Source organism: Macrosteles quadrilineatus, unplaced genomic scaffold (assembly GCF_028750875.1).
Source record: "Macrosteles quadrilineatus isolate MER2022 unplaced genomic scaffold, UCM_ALF_1.0 Scaffold_4__1_contigs__length_99947679, whole genome shotgun sequence".
NCBI lineage: Eukaryota > Metazoa > Arthropoda > Insecta > Hemiptera > Cicadellidae > Macrosteles > Macrosteles quadrilineatus.
The window spans coordinates 48002840-48022513 of NW_026542597.1; the positions used below are offsets into that span (position 1 = coordinate 48002840).

The 19674-nt window shown below is 36.4% G+C and overlaps 1 protein-coding gene across 1 annotated transcript in view; it reads right to left on the bottom strand.

The window, feature by feature from the left end:
* The window catches only part of LOC128993344 (polycystic kidney disease protein 1-like 2), an 88399-nt gene that overhangs the window by 39447 nt on the left and 29278 nt on the right, over positions 1 to 19674 (bottom strand). Inside the window, exons 13-16 of the mRNA XM_054417184.1 lie at positions 14747 to 14875; positions 11490 to 11807; positions 6053 to 6208; positions 5492 to 5587 (exon numbers count right to left, since the gene is read on the bottom strand). Of these exons, the coding sequence (XP_054273159.1) occupies positions 5492 to 5587; positions 6053 to 6208; positions 11490 to 11807; positions 14747 to 14875 (699 nt within the window). The remainder of the gene's footprint in view (positions 1 to 5491; positions 5588 to 6052; positions 6209 to 11489; positions 11808 to 14746; positions 14876 to 19674) is intronic.

Consider the following 19674-nt stretch of genomic DNA (forward strand, 5'->3'; position numbering starts at 1 on the left):
AATAAGTAGTTGTGGGTGTGTGTCCCATGTAATTCACTGTGATTGAAAATAGGCCTACGTTCTTTGGCCCATAGCCCAAGCTATGTCCAACACATAGGCCTAGGAGTAGGCTATTGTGGATAAAAATTGGGTAAGTTCTGGTGTTTATTTATTCACAGTACGTTTTTACCCCTCCCCCCCTTAAAAATTGGTACCTTACATAGTTATTTATTTATTCATTATTATATATTCATCCTGGGACTTTTTTATCCACTCTATATTAAACCAGTTGTTTCCATAAAGCCGCGTTTACACCAAAGTTGACAACCAGGTTTTCGACTAGTTTCGGAAACTTGTTGCTTTTTCTACAAAATGCAGCGACTTTTTCTGTCGTCAACTAGTGGAGCAACAAGTTTTCCACTAAATTTTGATTTACCGCGGAGAGTCGGTAAGATCAAAGAAAGATGACAACAAAAAGTTGAAGACTAGTTGCTACGTGCTTTGCGCAAACAACTTGTTGAAAACTAGTGGAGAACTATTCCCCCTCCCATATTGTACACGTATTGTATATGTGTATTATTGAATTATTTTAATTATTGAGCGGAGCGAGCGAAGCGAGCGAAGCTCTTATACGTCGACTCTTATGCATTTCGTAATACGCAAACTCCTCCTAGACGGATGAATCAATCGTTTTCAAATTTTGCATGGTGATAGAGACCATATCGGTGAGTGCCAACATCTATATGGCGTTAAAAAAGTCTCTCAGGAATCCGCCCCACTGGGTCTCAAAGTTTCAATGTAATCCTTATGGAAGCAGTATTTGACACATAAACAAAAACATATGATCAGCTGTTGACTTTTGAAAGCAGTAGAAAAGAAATAGCTGATAGCATTAATCCACAGATATTAGAACAGAAACGGTATGGATCATAAATATAATCAAATGACGACACTAGCTTGAGGTCCGTGACGTAGGAAGTGGTGAAGGAAGTAGTAAAGGAGAGCAGTCTGGAGTGTGGAAACTGTTTATGACGATTAGATTTAGGTATCTGCATTCCTAAAATTTTATAGGAAGGGAGGAAAACTGGTCCGCGACGTAGGAAGTGGTAAAGGAAGTAGTCAAGGCGAGCTGTCCAGAGTGTGGGGACTGTTTATAACAATTAGATAAAGGTAATATTAAAGGCATTCCTAAAATTCTATTGGAAGGGAGGAAAAGGGGTCCGCGACGTAGGAATTGGTGAAGGAAATAGTCAAGGCGAGCTGTAGGGAGTGTGGACTGTTAAGACGATTATATTAAGGTATCTGCAATCCTAAAATGCTATTAGAAGGTAAGGAAACAGGTTCGCGACGTAGGAAGTGGTGAAGGAAGTAGTAAAGGCGAGCTGTTCGGGATATGGAATCTGTTTATGACCCTTAGATAAAGGTATTTGCAATCCTAAAATGCTATGGGAAGGGTGGAAAACAGGTCCGCGACGTAGGAAGTGATGAATGAAGTAGTCAAGGCGAGCTGTCCAGGGTGTGAAAACTGTTTATGACGATTAGATTAAGGTAGGCCTACCTGCAATCCTAAAATGCTATGGGAAGGGTGAAAACAGGTCCGCGACGTAGGAAGTGATGAATGAAGTAGTCAAGGCGAGCTGTCCGGAGTGTGTAAACTGTTTAAGGCGATTAGATTAAGGTATTTGCAATCCTAAAATGCTATGGGAAGGATGGAAAACAGGTCCGCGACGTAGAAAGTGATAAATGAAGTAGTCAAGGCGAGCTGTCCGGAGTGTGGAAACTGTTTATGACGATTAGGTTAAGGTATCAACAAACTTAAAATGCTATGAGAAGGGAGAAAACAGGTCCGTGACGTAGGAAGTGGTGAAGGAAGTAGTAAAGGCGAGTTGTCTGGATTGTTGGATCTGTGTATGACCAATAGCTTAAGGTATCTACAAACCTAAAATGCTATGGGAAGGGAGGAAAACAGGTCCGTGACGTATGAAGTGGTGAAGGAAGTAGTCAAGGTAAGCTGTCCGGAGTGTGGAAACTGTTTATGACGATTAGATAAAGGTAATATTAAAGGCATTCCTAAAATTCTATGGAAATGGAGGGAAAGGGGTCCGAGACGTAGGAATTGGTGAAGGAAGTAGTAAAGGCGAGCTGTTCGGGGTATGGAATCTGTTTATGACCATTAGATTAAGGTATTTCAAACCTAAAATGCTATGGGAAGGGAGGAAAAGGGGTCTGCGACATAGGAAGTGGTGAAGGAAGTAGTCAAGGCAAGCTGTCCGGAGTGTGGAAACTGTTTATGACGATTAGATTAAGGTATCTACAAACCTAAAATGCTATGGGAAGGGAGGAAAACAGGTCCGTGACGAAGGAAGTGGTGAATGAAGTAGTAAAGGCGAGTTGTCTGGAGTGTTGGATCTGTTTATGACCAATAGATTAAGGTATCTACAAACCTAAAATGCTATGGGAAGGGAGGAAAACAGGTCCGCGACGTATGAAGTGGCGGGGGAAGTAGTCAAGGCGAGCTGTCCGGAGTGTGGAAACTGTTTATGACGATTAGATAAATGTATCAACAAACCTAAAATGTTATGGGAAGGGAGGTAAACAGGTCTGTGACGTAGGAAGTGACGAAGGAAGTAGTAAAGGCGAGTTTTTCGGAGTGTGGCAACTGTTAATGGTTATTAGTTTAAGGTATCTGTAATCCTAAAATGTTATGGAAAGGGAGGGAAACGGGTCGTGACGTAGGAAGTGGTGAAGGAAGTAGTAAAGGCGAGTTGTCCGGAGTTTGGGAACTGTTTATGACGATTAGATTAAGGTATCTGCAATCCTAAAATGCTATGGAAAGTGAGGGAAACAGGTCCGTGACGTAGGAGGTGGTGAAGGAAGCAGTAAATGTGAGCTGTCCGGAGTGAGGGAACTGTTTATGCCGATTAGATTAAGGTATATGCAATCCTAAAATGCTATGGAAAGGGAGGGAATCAGGTCGGTGACGTAGGAAGTTGCGAAGGAAGTAGTAAAGGAAAGGTTGTTCAGAGAGTGGGATATGTTTATAACCAATAGATTAAGGTATTTGCAATCCAATAATGCTAAGGGTAGGGAGGGAAACAGGTCCGAGACGTAGGAAGTGGTGAAGGAAGTAGTCAAGGCGAGCTTTTCTGATTGTGGGAACTGTTTATGACGATTAGATTAAGGTATCTACAATCTTAAAATTCTATGGGAATAGAGAGAAACAGGCCCGTGATGTAAGAAGAGGTGGAGGAAGTAGTAAGGTGAGCAGTGTGGAGTGTGGGAACTGGGAACCCTTTGTAGCAGTTAGATTAACTTATCTGCAATGCTGAAATGCTATGAGAAGGGATGGAAGCATGCCCACGACATAGAAAATGGTGAAAGAAGTAGTAAAGGCTAGCGGTGTGAAGTGTGGGCAATTTTTGTGGCAATTATATTAACGTATCTAAAATACTAAAATGCTATGGAAAGTGATGAAAACAGGTCCACGATGTAGGAAGTAGCTTAGGAAGTAGTAAAGTATGAGCATAATGTGAGAACCGTCTGTGGCAGTTAGATTAATGTATCTTCAATCCTAAAATGCTAAGAGAAGAGAAGGAAACAGGCCCTACGACGTAGGAAGTGGTGAAGGAAGTTTTAAAGACTGGCAGTGGAGAGTGGGGGAACCGTTTGGGCAGTTAGATAAATGTATCTAATACCATTATATAGTCAATATACCAATATATAGTCAATTATAATACTTAAATGCTACGAGAAGGGAAGGAAACAGGTCTATGGCGTAGGAAATGGTGAAGGAAGTAGTAAGGCTTGCAGTGCAGAGTGTGGGAACTGCCTTTGGCAATTACATTAATGTATCTGCAATCCTAAAATGCTATGGGAAGAGAGGGAAACAGGTCCACGACGTAGGGGGTGATGAAGGAAGTAGTAAAGGTGAGCAGTGTTGAGTGTGGGAATGGATTAATGTATCTGCAATGCTAAAATGCTATGGGAAGAGACTGTAGACTGTAGGTTAAAATGATTACTAAGCACAAATCGATACATATTTTGATACATGCAATCGTTTACAATAGAAATTTACAACTGAGTTGTCAACAACTGATTTTTACTCCATAGAGGCTAAAAACGATCTTTACTCCCTAAAGAGTAAAAATGCTACTTTAGACCCGCAACGCATGCATTAAAAACGACTGTTTTTACTGCGGTATGACAAAAACAATATAGTATGAACCCCTGATGACTCCGCTCAATTTTGTGGATGCCTCTGCAAACGCCACCTAGTTATAATAGGTAGGGTAAATGTTAGCTATATTTCTATTTAAAGATCTTTATTAGGCCTAACAACATCTGGATGTGTACAGAGCTACAGACCACGCCTGTGGTCTGATTTTGATTAAAATTTTTATGTGGGTACTAATCCATAATATCTCTAGGTATTTTTGATTTTTTTTTTAATTTTGATTTTTAATGGTGATTTTTCTGTAAAAGACGGAAAATTTGATTTTTTCGGAAATGGCCGAAATGACTTTTAATTATAAGATTTAGTATGTTGTAGCCACCCTTTAATTTCTGAACAAAATAGTATAACTCCCATTCCTGTAAAATTACGGTTCAAAAGTTATTGTAACTTAAGTCATTTTCCCATAAAACCCCATGAAAAAACAAAATAAACCCACCGCAGCAAACCTGCAGACTAAGCGAATTTCTATTTACCTGATTGAATTTACACTAAAATGTCTCCGTAAAAATATCACATTCATGTCCTATTTAGTGCAGCCCCCTCCACTATTGATGCAGCCTGATTGCTGTAAAAGTTACGATTCCAAAGTTAATGCAACTTTTGTAATTTTACCTAATAAATATCATAGCTACATAGTTACTAAATACCTATTAAATATCATTATTACTCGAATCACTTATCCATGATAATGGTTGTTGACAAGCTAATGGGAGATATCTGGGAGAATTCTGCACATCATATATGTGTCAGATTGCTGATTCAATAATGTAGGTAACTAAAGTGCACATTATTTTCTTTTTAGGAATGATTGTGTCTTCTTCTTCCGACGACATCCTTGAACCATATCCTTGACACTACTGTGTAACTGTACTGATCATTTCGCGCCTATTCTTTGACAACAAGTTTTCCACTAGTTTATCTAAATTAGTGAGGAGCAACATTTAGTTGTCAACTTTTAGTTGTAAACATTTGGTTGTAAACTTTTGGTTGTCAAATTTTGGTGGTCAACTTTTGGTTGTCAACATTGGTGTAAACACGGCTTTATCTTGGAATTGGAAAATTCAAAACTAACAATGAGTTTATGTACACCTAGTATTGATCTTCAATGTTATTTAAATAATATTAATTTACTTAGTTAGCTATTAGTGAAACAAATTTACCAACCTTTATATTTTTAATTGGAAAATGTGATTTATTTTTTGTACCCTTTGAAGGAAAAATCAATAAATAAATTATGAATTATGATTGTTAATAAAACAATTGAATGCAGAAACTCACTCCACATCCTATGGTGCTCCACTGGCTCTCAATCCACAGCTGACACAAGGTTAATGTCACCTCAAATGTATAGTGTACACTCTGATTGATTGGCACCTGGAAATTATAATATCTATGACACTGTTAGTGCATTTGCAAATCTTTTGAAATCATCTAGGTCTAGGAGATTAAAACCTTTTGAATTCAACTTTCGGGTTGTTTAGTTGATTTACTATGACACCAATACAACCGGCAGCTCTAATTAGGACAAGGGTGAGTGAAGAATAAGATACATTGAAGGAGATGGAGATAATGAGATTGTTACTGACTGAAATCAGCTAATTATTTTGACACGCTCATCTATTAAAACCCCAATGTATGAGGAAACATTACTTTAATAGGTAATTAACTTAATGACTGTAATGTATGTAATACTTGTAGGAAGCAAATATATAATAGTTTGCCTCTGTTAGAAATCAGTGTTAGGTAGAAATGTTAATAAAAGAATGAATAAAGTTTGATTAAAAAAAAAAAATCATCAATGTGTAATTATAAAATAATTTTTGAAGATTTTGAACTTACTCCTGACCCAGGCAATATTCCCATGTATAAAAACATGCTGGCATCCACTAATCGGTGCTTTAAAGGGTACACGGGATTGGACGAGTTCAACACATGTGATCCCCTTTCATTTGTCATCATCGCATAGTCGGGGCGGTAGTTTTCTGTCACAAGCACCTAAAACATTTTCATTGTAGGAAAAGAAAAGATGAGTTTCCTAGCCGCCATAATTTAGTATTTCTATTTCACCAATAACAAATAAGATGGGAATGGATCCATAAGAACATAAACAGAGCAAATAACAATGGTTTTGATCTCTCCATAAAGACTATTTTTTTATAACTAATATTGTTATAATATTGTTGTGTTTGTGTCTGGAATTTTTCCTAGGAAATTAAAACAAGCTAAAATAATACCTTTACATAAGAAAAATAACTTGACAAATGTATCTAACTACCGACCAATATCTGTGCTCCCTGCTATCTCTAAGATATATGAAAAAGCAGTATACATTCAATTGTCCAAATTTTTAGAACAATTTAATCGTTTAGATGATAATCAGCATGGATTTCGGAATGGTAGATCGGTTGGGAGTGCTGCAGTATCCTATACTCTAATACGAGCAAAGTTTGCTTGTATGTATGTATGTATGTATGTATGTATGTATGCTTGCACCAAGATCTCGAAAACGGCTCCGACGATTTTCTTCAAATGTTGTATATAGTTTATTTCTGGCCTAAAAACGAGTTTACTGCCGTTAGAACTGCCAACAAAAATCTAATTACGTAGAAAAATGAAACTGAAAATCACATTTTTTTAACACTAGTCTTATGGGTTGCTAGGTAACCATGTTGGCTGAATTAAATAACAAGGAAGAGGTAAACAAAAGACTTGTAATAATTTGTCTATCCACAGTATACTAGCAAAACAAAATACAGTACAAAAGGAAAAACATCAGTTGTTACTATTGAGCAAAGATTATACTGAAGATTACTCGATTCTATAGTCAAGGGTAGCAGTGTGGAGTGTGGGATCTGTTTATGACGATTAGATTACGGTATCTGCAATTCTTAAAAGCTATGGAAAGGGAGGAAAACAGGTCCATGACATAGGAAGTGGTGAAGGAAGTAGTAAAGGCGAGCAGTCTGGAGTGTGGGAACTGTTTATGACGATTAAATTAAGGTATCTGCAATCCTAAAATGTAATAGGAAGGGAGGAAAACAGGCCCATGGCGTAGGAAATGGGGAAGGAAGTTGTACGGATAGCAGTGTAGAGTGTGGGAATCGTCTGTGGCATTTATTTACGACATAGGGAGTGGTGAAGGAAATAGTAAGGGTGAGCAGTCCGGAGTGAGGGAATTGTTAATAACGATTAGATCAAGTTATCTAACAATCCTAAAATTCTATGGGAAGGGAGGGAATCAGGTCCGCAACGTAGGAAGTAGTGAAGGAAGTAGTAAAGGCGATCAGTCTGGAGTGTGAAAACTGTTTATGACGATTAGATTAAGGAATCTACAATCCTAAAATGCTATGGGAATGGAGGGAAACAGGTCCGCGACGTAGGAAGTGGTGAAAGAAGTAGTAATGGCGAGCAGTCTGGAGTGTGGAAACTGTTTATGACGATTAGAAATGAATCTACAATCCTAAAATGCTATGGGAATGGAGGGAAACAGGTCCGCGACGTAGGAAGTGGTGAAAGAAGTAGTAAAGGCGAGCAGTCTGGAGTGTGGAAACTGTTTATGACGATTAGATTAAGGCATCTGCAATCCTAAAATCCTATGGGAAGGGATGGAAACAGGTTCACGACGTAGGAAGTGGTGAAGGAAGTAGTAAAGGTGAGCAGTCCGGAGTGTGGAAACTGTTTATGACGATTAGATTAAGGCATCTGCAATCCTAAAATCTTATGGGAAGGGATGGAAACAGGTTTACGACGTAGGAAGTGGTGAAGGAAGTAGTAAAGGTGAGCAGTCCGGAGTGTGGGAACTGTTAATAACGATTAGATCAAGTTATCTACAATCCTAAAATGCTATGGGAACGGAGGAAATCAGGTCCGCGACGTAGGAAGTGGTTAAGGAAGTAGTAAAGGCGAGCAGTCTGGAGTGTGGAAACTGTTTATGCCGATTAGATTAAGGAATCTACAATCCTAAAATCCTATGGGAAGGGATGGAAAGAGGTCTGCGACATAGGAAGTGGTGAAGGAAGTAGTAAAGGTGAGCAGTCCGGAGTGCGGGAAATGTTTATGAAGATTAGATTAAGGTATCTACAATCCAAAAATGCTATGGGAATGGAGGTAAACAGGTCTGCAACGTAGGAAGAGGTGAATGAAGTAGTAGAGGCAAGCAGCCCGGAGTGTTGGAACTGTTAATGACGATTAGATTAGGGTATCTGCAATCCTAAAATGCCGTTGGAGGGGAGAGAAACAGGTCCGCGACGTAGGAAGTGGTGAAGGAAGTAGTAAAGGTGAGCAGTCTGGAGTCTGGGAACTGTTTATGGGAATTACATTAAGGTATCTACAATCCTAAAATGGTACGAGAAGGGAGGAAAACAGGTCCATGACATAGGGAGTGGTGAAGTAAGTAGTGAAGGTGAGCAGTGTGGAGATTGGGAGTGGATTAATGTCTGTGCAATACTTTTCAGAGTAAACTAATAGTTTTCCCCGAGCAAAGCTTGGTCCCCAGGTACTCTTTTATTGAAACTGTAATTGAGTCGGTTGATAAGGGAAAATGTACAACTGGTATTTTTATGGACCTATCTATGGCATTCGACAGTGTTAGGCATTTTACTCTACTTGAAAAACTTCAAAGACTAGGAGTAGCAAAACGAAATCTTAATTGGTTTAGGTCATATCTCGCTGAAAGATCTCAATACGTAGAAATAACTCACTTGACAAATTACAATATAATTATTAAATCATGCTCAACTTATAAGCCAATAGTTTTCAGAGTGCCACAAGGCTCAGTATTAGGGCCCCTGCTTTTTTGTGCTATCTATGTGGAATGAAAGATTCTTTAATATATAATAAAAATTCAACACTATGTCTGTATGCTGATGACTCGAATTTGGTAATATCATCCAACTCAATAGAGCAAACATAGATGTTTGCTTATGTAGAATTGGAAAGTACCTATTGGAAATTTTCTTAATAACCATAACTTGATGATGAATTTACAAAAAACTAAATTTATAAATTTTAAGACAAAACAAAATAGACAGAAGGAGCCAACAACAATAAGCTATAACTTACAAAATATTGATGAAGAAATTAGTACCAATTTTTTTGGGTTTAACACTAGATCAGCACTTGAATTGGGATAAACATGTCAACAAAATTTTAAGTAAAATTAATTCCGGAATTCATGCTTTATCAAGTATGTCTTTGTACTGTGATTTAAAAACTTTAAAAAATATATATTTTGCACATGTGCATTCACATATCTCGTTTGGCATAGCACTCTACGGCTCAACAAAAATATGTAATCTAGATAGCATTTTAAAGGAGCAAAAAAGAGCGGTTAGAATCATGCTTAAGCTGCAGCGTGATGAGTCAGCTAAAGAGCATTTTAAGGACTTATAAATCTTTACTGTTTACGGGCAGTATATATATGAATCAATAACAATTGCAAAATACCCCCGCCGCAGCAAACCTGCAGACTAAGCGAATTTCCATTTGACAGATTGGATTTATTTATTCCTGATTTAAATAGAATTAGTTTAACAAGTACTTAGGTTTGCTGCAACAGGGAGGGTAAAAAGGTGTTTTTTGTAAAATGTTAATAGTTAGTAAGAAATAAAAACATTTTCCAAATTTGATCAAAATATGTTCATAAACAAGCAAACTACAACAGTTTACTTATTCTCCATAAGAATAACATGGGAATTTTAAATTTAAAATTTTTTGGAATTTTCTCTGTAACCATTAGGCGCATAACAACGCTTCAATATACTAAATTATTTGGATTTTTAAGCTCTACAAAATGGTTTGGAAATAAATTGCTAAATTTTATGTTTTTTGGGTCAAAAATGGGAAAAACCTATTTTTACCCCATAAAACCCCCCGTAAACACCCGTTCCCATGGTCCGATCATGCTGGATCGCGAACTCGTTCGAATAAACGTAGGTTTACACGTTTGTACCAAATTTCATCAAAATCGGATCATTTTTGCTCGAGTTATCGTGCTGACGGACACATATATATATATATATATATATATAAATATATATATATATATATATGAATTTGAACGGATGGTGTTTTTGGCCTCTAGGGACCTCAAAACGAAAAAAAAAATCGGTCCCGCGTCCAGGTCTTACCATGAGTACTACGGTAATAGCTTATTCCCTATATGGGAAATTCGCTAAAAACAAGAAGTTAGTATATTCGGAACCAAAAGAAAAATCCCATTCCTATAATTTAAGAAATAAGAACGAAAATGTACAACCACACAGGACTAAATTTTTTGAAAAGAAACCATCTTATACAGGTAATAGATTTTCTAAATTTATTCCAAAAAATATTAAAAAAGAAACAAATCCAAACAAATTTAGAAAAATATTGAAAGAGTTTTTAATAAATTTAGCAATTTATTCTTTTGACGATTTTTTTCACCTCCCTCAGTCACTATGATAGTTGAAATTATCTTACTAGATTTGTAAAATGTATTTGTTGTTTTTATAACCATTCCTCATGTTTTGCTGTTTTTTATCCTGTTGAACTATTTTGACACTATTTATTGTAATTATTTTGACACTATTTATTGTACAATGTACATAAAAACGAATAAAGATATTTGAATTGAATTGAATTGACAAAAATAATATGATTTAGAACAAGGGAAAAACAATCTGATTTCCCTCATTCTCAATCAGTTCTCAATCTGTCCACTACGCACTGTGGTTGTTTCAGCATTTGTTTTATAGCTTAAGTCAGCGGTTTTTACTGTTTTAAAATCTAAATGCAAACAGAAATAGACATGTAAAGCTTGTTTACTGCACAATAAACACATAACCTTAATAACTTTTACGTTGTTGTAAATGTTTGCTATAAACCGTTTTTTTTTTATTTTTCCTATATTTAAAAATTTAACTGAGAAATATAATAGTTTTAAGTTTTAATCTTACTGAGATCTGTTATTCTGTATGTCTGTAACATATAACATCTGTGTTGTGATGAAAAGTGTCATTCATAACTTATTCTAAAAATTATTTTCTTGCACTTGCTCCATCATTCCCGTCCAATGTCTTACATGCTTGGCTTTACCTCGCACATGAAATTTGGTATTCTAGTGTTCAGCTTTGCCTCACACACATTAATTGAACACCCACTGGAAAATGCCAGTTTCTGTACTTGTGATAAAATACACTATTTTACTATTAAAAAACCACACTTATTTTACCCAAACTGTCAAATTCATTTACACATTACAAATAAGTATCCATGATAATTCTAGAAAAGTACTCACTCTTAATGATTCATTAGTCGCAGGGAAGAGAAAACGGATCCTAATCAATCCTTTGGGGGGAGTGTCAATTCTGTGGATTGAAACACCGTTATCCAGGAGTTCCAGGTCTAAACTAGGGTCCAGCTGCATAGCACTTCCACTTACAGTGGTATGGGTCAAATTCTTCTCCATATCTACGGCCACGTAAATGGGAACGGAAAGTTGCGACACCTTATCCAAATATTTACTCTTTTTCTTCTTAGCTACACTGACGGAAACCAATTTGGACTTAACATCAGATTGAGACCAGGAGAATATATTCCTGTCGACTGTTGCCGCCTGGAAAAACAAAAATTGTTATGATTCTACACCTAATCTTTAATTATTTGAGTTGTAATAAATAGAAGTATTTTTGAAAATATGTTGTTACTTTTACCTTTTACTAGTATAATAGGAGGGGTCAAATTGTAGTGAGGAAGTTTTTGTCAATTGTATTGCATGAGGCTGGAATTGTTGCTTGATCAGGGGTTCAGTTTTGTGAGGGACCGTAGTGTGATGTACCAGTTTTGGAGGTGATGGTACGTGGGAGGAGGTGGAGATGAAATCCTTTGGCCTTGGTTCCAGGTAAGACAACCTTATGTGTTATATGTTTTCAAAATTGGAGTTTCTGTTGCTACTAAATTATCAACACTGTTTCAGACTACTCTACATTTTGGTTGTTATTAATCTTTGTGTGTTTTGGTTTAACTGTATAGTTAGTTAATTGGGTTTAAGATCCAAGTTGTATTGTAAGCGAGTGCTAAGATACTGGCAAAAGCAACTGGCTGTGGGTAAGCCTTCAAGTAGGCCTGAGGTTTACTCATTGTTACACAAGTAATGCGTGTTTAAAAGTTTAATATTTACAGTGCCACTTTTTATATGGAAAACTGTTGTCTTTAAACTCAAAGCAAGATAGGATCCACTATGAAAATACAAAATATACTAAGATTTCATAGCACGAGCAACCAAGACAACTTAAGAAACTAAAGTAGTAGACCTCTAGTTCTATGATGATCAACCTTTTTTTTATCCAAATATATTTGTGAATACTCAATTGCTTTAAGAAAAATTGGATACTGACACTGTATACTCTGTTTTATGAACGTCCATGTCACTGGCCCGGCCATGACGGAATTAGTACATAAGAATTATGCTAATATTTAGTACCTATTTCGTACTATTTAGTACCAACAAACAAAAAATTAGTACCCCACTCGGTACCGGATAACTAATTAATTTAGGATTCCGGGCCAGTGACATGCTGGCCCGGCCATTTTCGAATTTGATCCTAATATGTATACCATCATTTAGTACCTATTTCGTACTATTTTGTACCTCCATTAATATAATTTGTACCTCAAAGAAAACCAAGCTACGGGCCCGTTAACTGTACAGGTCAATGACCCCTCAGCCCGGCCATATCGGAACCTATGGTTATAAGCTATACTACTATTTAGTACTTATTTCGTACTATTTTGTACCTCCATTAATATAATTTGTACCTCAAAGAAAACCAAGCTACGGGCCCGTTAACTGTACAGGTCAATGACCCCTCAGCCCGGCCATATCGGAACCTGTAGTTATAAGCTATGCTACTATTTAGTACCTTGTTCGTACTTTTTTGTACCTTTCGAGGTAAAAAAATTACCTCAAAGATAAACAAACTACTTATGTTACATATTGTATGTGTAATCATGCTATTGTTAGTGGTTAATTACCCCTCAGCCCGGCCATGTCACAGTTTCTAGTTATAAGGTATGCTATTATTTAGTACTCAATAATTAACAAGTGATGCAGTTATTTGGTGGTTATCTCCAACTATTTTGTTCTTCATATTAAACAATATGTACTACTCATACAACCCAAGTAATCAATGTGTCGAGGTTTAGGCTATTTTGGTGCGAGGGTACTGTGGTGATTTTTTTATTTCATTCAACATTAAGTTCACAACTTTGTTAATTTTTTCTTTCTTTTTTCTTAATTAATTTATGTTGTAAAACTTAACGAGCTGTTGGCCCGTCCTACGTACGGGAATTTAGTAGTCAAGTAAAACTGAAGTAATATCAATATTTCTAGAATGTAGAATGTTAGCGTCGGCTGCTAGACTTTTTACAATTTTAAACTTATCTTCTAAAAAACTGAAACCCTAAACTAAAATTATAGCTTCAACATTCCCTAGTTTTCAAAATTATTTGTCTTTCAGTTTTTTTAGTAGTTTTTTTAGAAGTACAAATTATATTAATGGAGGTACAAAATAGTACGAAATAACTACTAAATAGTAGTATAGCTTATAACCATAGGCTCCGATATGGCCGGGCTGAGGGGCCATGGATCTGTACAGTTAACGGGCCCGTAGCTTGGTTTTCTTTGAGGTACAAATTATTTTAATGGGGGTACAAAATAGTACGAAATAGGTACTAAATAGTAGTATAGCTTATAACCATAGGTTACGATATGGCCGGGCTGAGGGGTCGTTGAACTGTACAGGTAACGGGCCCGTAGCTTGGTTTTCTTTGAGGTACAAATTATATTAATGGAGGTACAAAATAGTACGAAATAAGTACTAAATAGTAGTATATTTTATAACCATAGGTTACGATATGGCCGGGCTGAGAGGTCATTGACCTGTACAGTTAACGGGCCCGTAGCTTGGTTTTCTTTGAGGTACAAATTATATTAATGGAGGTACAAAATAGTACGAAATAGGTACTAAATGATGGTATACATATTAGGATCAAATTCGAAAATGGCCGGGCCAGCATGTCACTGGCCCGGAATCCTAAATTAATTAGTTATCCGGTACCGAGTGGGGTACTAATTTTTTGTTTGTTGGTACTAAATAGTACGAAATAGGTACTAAATATTAGCATAATTCTTATGTACTAATTCCGTCATGGCCGGGCCAGTGACATGGACGTGTTTTATGAACAATTTTGCTGAGTTGGTGCAGTAATTTTAATATTTTAAACTTAATCAAAAAATGACTACTGACTTTTGATATAGGTATTATCATTCAACGTTTAAATGATTTTCTCTACTATAACTGAATAAACCATTTAGTTATATTTTTATGAACCAGTTTAAACCAAACATAGTTATGAAGTATAACTGATTACTGAATAACTAAAAAAAATAAACACATAACATAAAAGAGTAGAATCTTAGAACTGTGTTAGTGCTTATCTACTTGTGATTCATCTGAAGAAACTAGGGTACATATAAAAAGTACCAAACCTTACCTGGAAATACAATTTCATACCGGATGCGCTTCTCTTATCTAAGGACCGTATAAGAGTATTGGAAACACCAATCGGTACAACATTATTCCTCCATAGCATTCTTGGAACACGGTAATCATCGTCGTTTCCCTGCGAAAAACAGGTAAATAATAGTTTGACATATCGTCTATCAATTAAATATAAATGTATGAAAAAAATCACTGTATTTTGGTTTTATAAGAGCAGAGAAACCGGGAAAACTTATATAGTGTTACAAAAGCTATGTAAAATGTAGATTAGGTTTTTGGTATTACAGTAAAATTAAAAACCTTATCAACGTGGTAGTTTGTTATTAAATTTCATCTCATAGGAGCACCCTGCTGTAGACTAGTGCTTTGTCTCCCTGTTTGGTTTTTTCCATCACACCATACAGAGAGTAGTTATTTTTGATAACAGCTGATATTAAGGAACGTGGCTTTTTCACTCGTCTATAGCTCTGAAGAAACAAAAGCTATTAAAATAATTGTTCATCTACTGGATAGGGGCACTCATTCTAAAAAAAAAAAAAAAAGTATTTAAAAACCGGTTGTGTTTGAGCCAAGAAAAACTAGTTCTCCTCCTTCTCCTTCTCCTTGAATGTTGACGGCCTACAGCCCAAACCACTGGCTCAATTTTAATGTTTTTTATGTTGTTTGAAAGCCCTTAGCGTGTAGATGTGCCTTTTGAGGGTCTCAAGTTGGTGCGTTGACCCATAAACCCTTGACAAGCCCTCAAAGTATGATTTTATTTAAATAACATGGGATTAAAATCAAAACAAAAGAAGGACCAGCTGCGATTAAATCTCAATTAATTTAAATGTTAGAGAAATTCATAGGAACAGCTGATAATTATTTTAAAACTTGTATAAGTTTTTTTTTCAGGTATACCGAATGATTTGAACTACTTACTATATCAAATTACTTAGAGCAGTGATATTCCCCGATACTTTCCATTGAAAAATAACACTGGTACAGCAGCTCGTCATTTTTAACAGTTTGACACTACTTATCAAAACATACGAAACCTAGGAACTTGAAACGTAGTACTAGTACTAAGGTTTGTTTTATGTTTTCATACACTAAAACAAATAAAACAATCGGGAAAAACACTCTATGTATATTAAACAAGCAATTAAAAAGTGATATGTAAGCAGAAAGACTGTGCTTTGTTCTTGCTGGACTTATTGGAGGCCAACAAGGGCATTATAGAAGCCATCTCATACAGCACGGTGAAAACTACAACTTGCCAGCACTGTCATTACACATTCACAGGGCAAGAGGAGACAGACAATATAATCACAATCCCCGTGGTGGCTGGTAAGGTAACACTAGAAAATCTGTTAAGCCTTACGATAAACGACCACTGGGAGCCCTTGTTAGATTATGTGTGCAGTAATGCTGAATGCGGCCAACGAGAATTGAGCCTGGGCAAGGTACAAGTTACTAAGTTATCACGAGGCCATTACACTTGCACCATGAAGACAGCTTCAGGTTGGACAACAGCCAATGATGAACACATAGCAAAGCAAAGATGGTCCATTGGTTCAAAGAATTTGTACATGTAATGCTGTTATTAACAGAACAGTAGAAGCAGCAGTAATCAATTGTAGTTAAATTCCATCAGCTCAGTTTGTTTTAACAGTATTACTTTGTTACAAATAACATTTATTTTAATTTTTTTCAGAGAAAAGAGGATTTTTATTTTTAACTGTTAATTTTCTACAAAAATAAATAAAATCTTACAAAAAACCACTAAGTGGCAGGCCCGGTCTGGCCAGGGCGGCTGGTCGGCGATCCCCGAGGGCCTCCGGCTCAAGGGGGCCTCCAAAAGCCAAAAAATCAATTCAAAAAAAATTTAGCTATAATAAAAAAATATTTTGTTTAACTGTTTCACAGCGACGTAGTCTTGCAAACACAGTTTTTAATAAACAATACTCTTTTTTTAATTGAATTACAGTTAGGGGTAGCCCCTAAGTACAGTGATAGTCACTCGGTACTAGAGGATAGTCACCGATCTCACTGCAACGCACCGTTCGAATCAGCTCAGTGCCCAGCGCTCCGCGGTAGTGACGAGACATTGCCGTGCCGGCGCGTCTGCGATATGTCTGGTCGTCTGGTGTCTGGACTCAAGCAGACAGCTTAGCGCTTGTACTAGTATAGTGATGGGACAACCTACTGGAAAAAACTATCGACTAGTCAATTTGTCAATCGGTTGTTTTTAAAACCAGTGGTTTTTTCAGTCGAATGAAAAACCGAGAGAATTCCACTACAACAACAACTGGTGGCGTTCAATCGCTGCAGTGGTTTCAGTCATTGCAAAGAAAATTATCGAATAACATTTTACTTTAAACATTAGAGTTTTCCCGCTTGATTCCTATTGTTTGTTGTCATTTGCATTAATATTTTGTTACTTTGGTATAAAACGTAATAGAATGACAACATTTACAATTAACTAAAAATTTTTAGTTATTACATGACTGCAAGATTTAAATTATTCAGTAGGCCTAATGTCTCTAACTCAGTATAACAAATATTCCTATTTATTTGTTACCTGGTTTTTAAAACAGATTTTACTACATGCATTAAAATCTAAATCATCAGTATATAAAACACAGTGTCTTGGCAATTTTATATTTTTTAAACAACAAAAATAAATGCAATTACATTTTATGTATCATCTCTAAAAACTGTTCCCCATTTCTATCCGTCAGTTTATCTACAACTGATTTTATTCAACCAGTCAGCCTCATCTCAACACCAAAAGGTCGATATGGTGTTACGACTAGTTTAATCACCGACGACTGTTTCCAGTCATTCCTACGTAGTGGGTTATGACGTATTGTTTGAAAGATTACTAACACGTGAATCGTTCAGTTTATAGAATGAAACGTGTGCACCCAAGTGGCGCAAGTAAAATAAAAATGGATAGGAAGTATTTCAAAATAAAAACAAATTAAATTCAAACTGTTTGAACTTATGGTTAGCAGGTTAGCTGGTTTCAGTTCCGATTCTGCTAACAATTAGAAGTCGCAAACAGGCAGGCGGAAATCATCAGAAGTTTTTTGTAAGCCTTACAACGTTCAAATTAACATACTTTTGATTATTTCTGTTTGTCTTTGTTGCTGAAGTAAACTCCAAGAACTAGGTTTTGGTCTTATTTTAAAATTGAAGACTTAAGAGGCCTTTAAATTTTATGGCAGCTGTAGAAATGAATAGAAATACGAGCAAATTTTATATCAAATTTAAATTGATTGATACCTTGGAATTAAATTTATAAATACAAAGATTTTAATTTATGGAAATTTAGCAATTATTAATTTAATCAAAATTATCAAAAATTTTTAATCATTTAAAACCACATTAGGCCCCTTTTATGAACCTGCGGCATGCAGCAAACATATATGCTAACTAATTGTTGCCGTTAGAGCACCCCATGGTCCTTGTTTTATTTCTGGCTGGGGGCCTCAAATCAACATCTAGCCGAGGGCCTCCAATGGAGCCAGACCGGGCCTGCTAAGTGGTAACACTTTCCCCGCCAAGTCAGCAATCCAAAATAGATAATAAATCATTGCCTTTTTCCGCCAAGAAAAAGAATGTAATGTTAACATAACATCCTTAATACGAAATTACATCTTTGCAATGGCAAAAGTTTACTGTTAATTTATTTTCTGTAGTAAAATTGCATCATTTTGTTGGTTTCTACTTTTATATTTTATTCTTAAAATCACCAAGTTTGGCAACTTGGCGGCCAAAACCACTTCTAGCTTGTTTTAAATTTTTTTACCTAATTATACTATTATGTAATTTGTAATTTATTGTCAATTGAAAATTACCGTGGCCTATGTTGTGTTTTGAGTGATCATCCGCAAAGATCATTAAGAGGTGTGACGTAATTTTCCTGGCGGACGACAAGTGGGAAATTACGCCACCGGTAATAAAACGAAGATCCCAGGATTCGCCCTAGTCTGGTCGCGGGGAGTTTCCCAGGAGTCGATAGTGATTCGGATAGCCTAAATTTGATAGCCCTGGTTGTCAGAGCTCGAGACGAACGTTACGGGTTACTAAACACCCAACTAGAAATCACCACTCTAGCCTAGGGCTTGTGGGGAAATTAATAATTTTGACTTGACTCTGTGGGCAAATATCTAAATGACACACTACTAGCTAACTTAACAAATCAACAAGTAAGCTAAGTAGTCACTCCGCTTACCTACGGAGTTACGTCGTCAACCTGAAACAAACAAGGTTAGTACAAGATAGGCCTAACCTAGCCTAACTCCCACAGAGTCTGAATTTACTAAATGATAAGAAAACAAGTTAGCCTAAGTGGTCCAGGTGAGGAACGAACAAAAAAACGAAACTAAAAAGGTGAAACTGCTCCTTGAGCCAAAAACGAAAAACTAAAACTTTAACTTCCTCACGTGTTCAACTTAGACCAACTTCGACAGAACTTGTCCAGCAGAAACCTGTCTGCTGGAACAGACTTTGGTACGTTTGGGGAACTTTAAAAAAAGGGTTTTAAGAATTAAAAAAGAAAGTCCCCAGACGGATTATGAAACGTAATTGAAAATATATTTCACCAACTGCAGTACTTTACTCAAATTGTTGGTTAAGGCGTATGACTAGGTCTGCGAATCAGGCCTAGCCTATGAACTTCGACAAAGTTCTGCCGAAAGAAAAACCTAAGTTGTCTAAGTTTTATTATACAACTTACCAATCGACGTAATAATACTGTAAAAAACGATTTTTCGCGCACTCGATGCACCACAGAACTTATTATGACTTTTACGACGAAGTAGTAGCACGAAAACTCTTCAAATCAAATCGAAGACGAAAGGACGAATAATTAGCGAATGCCTCAACAAAAACCGGGAATACCAATGACAATCTTCACAAATCTTCTTCTTCCTT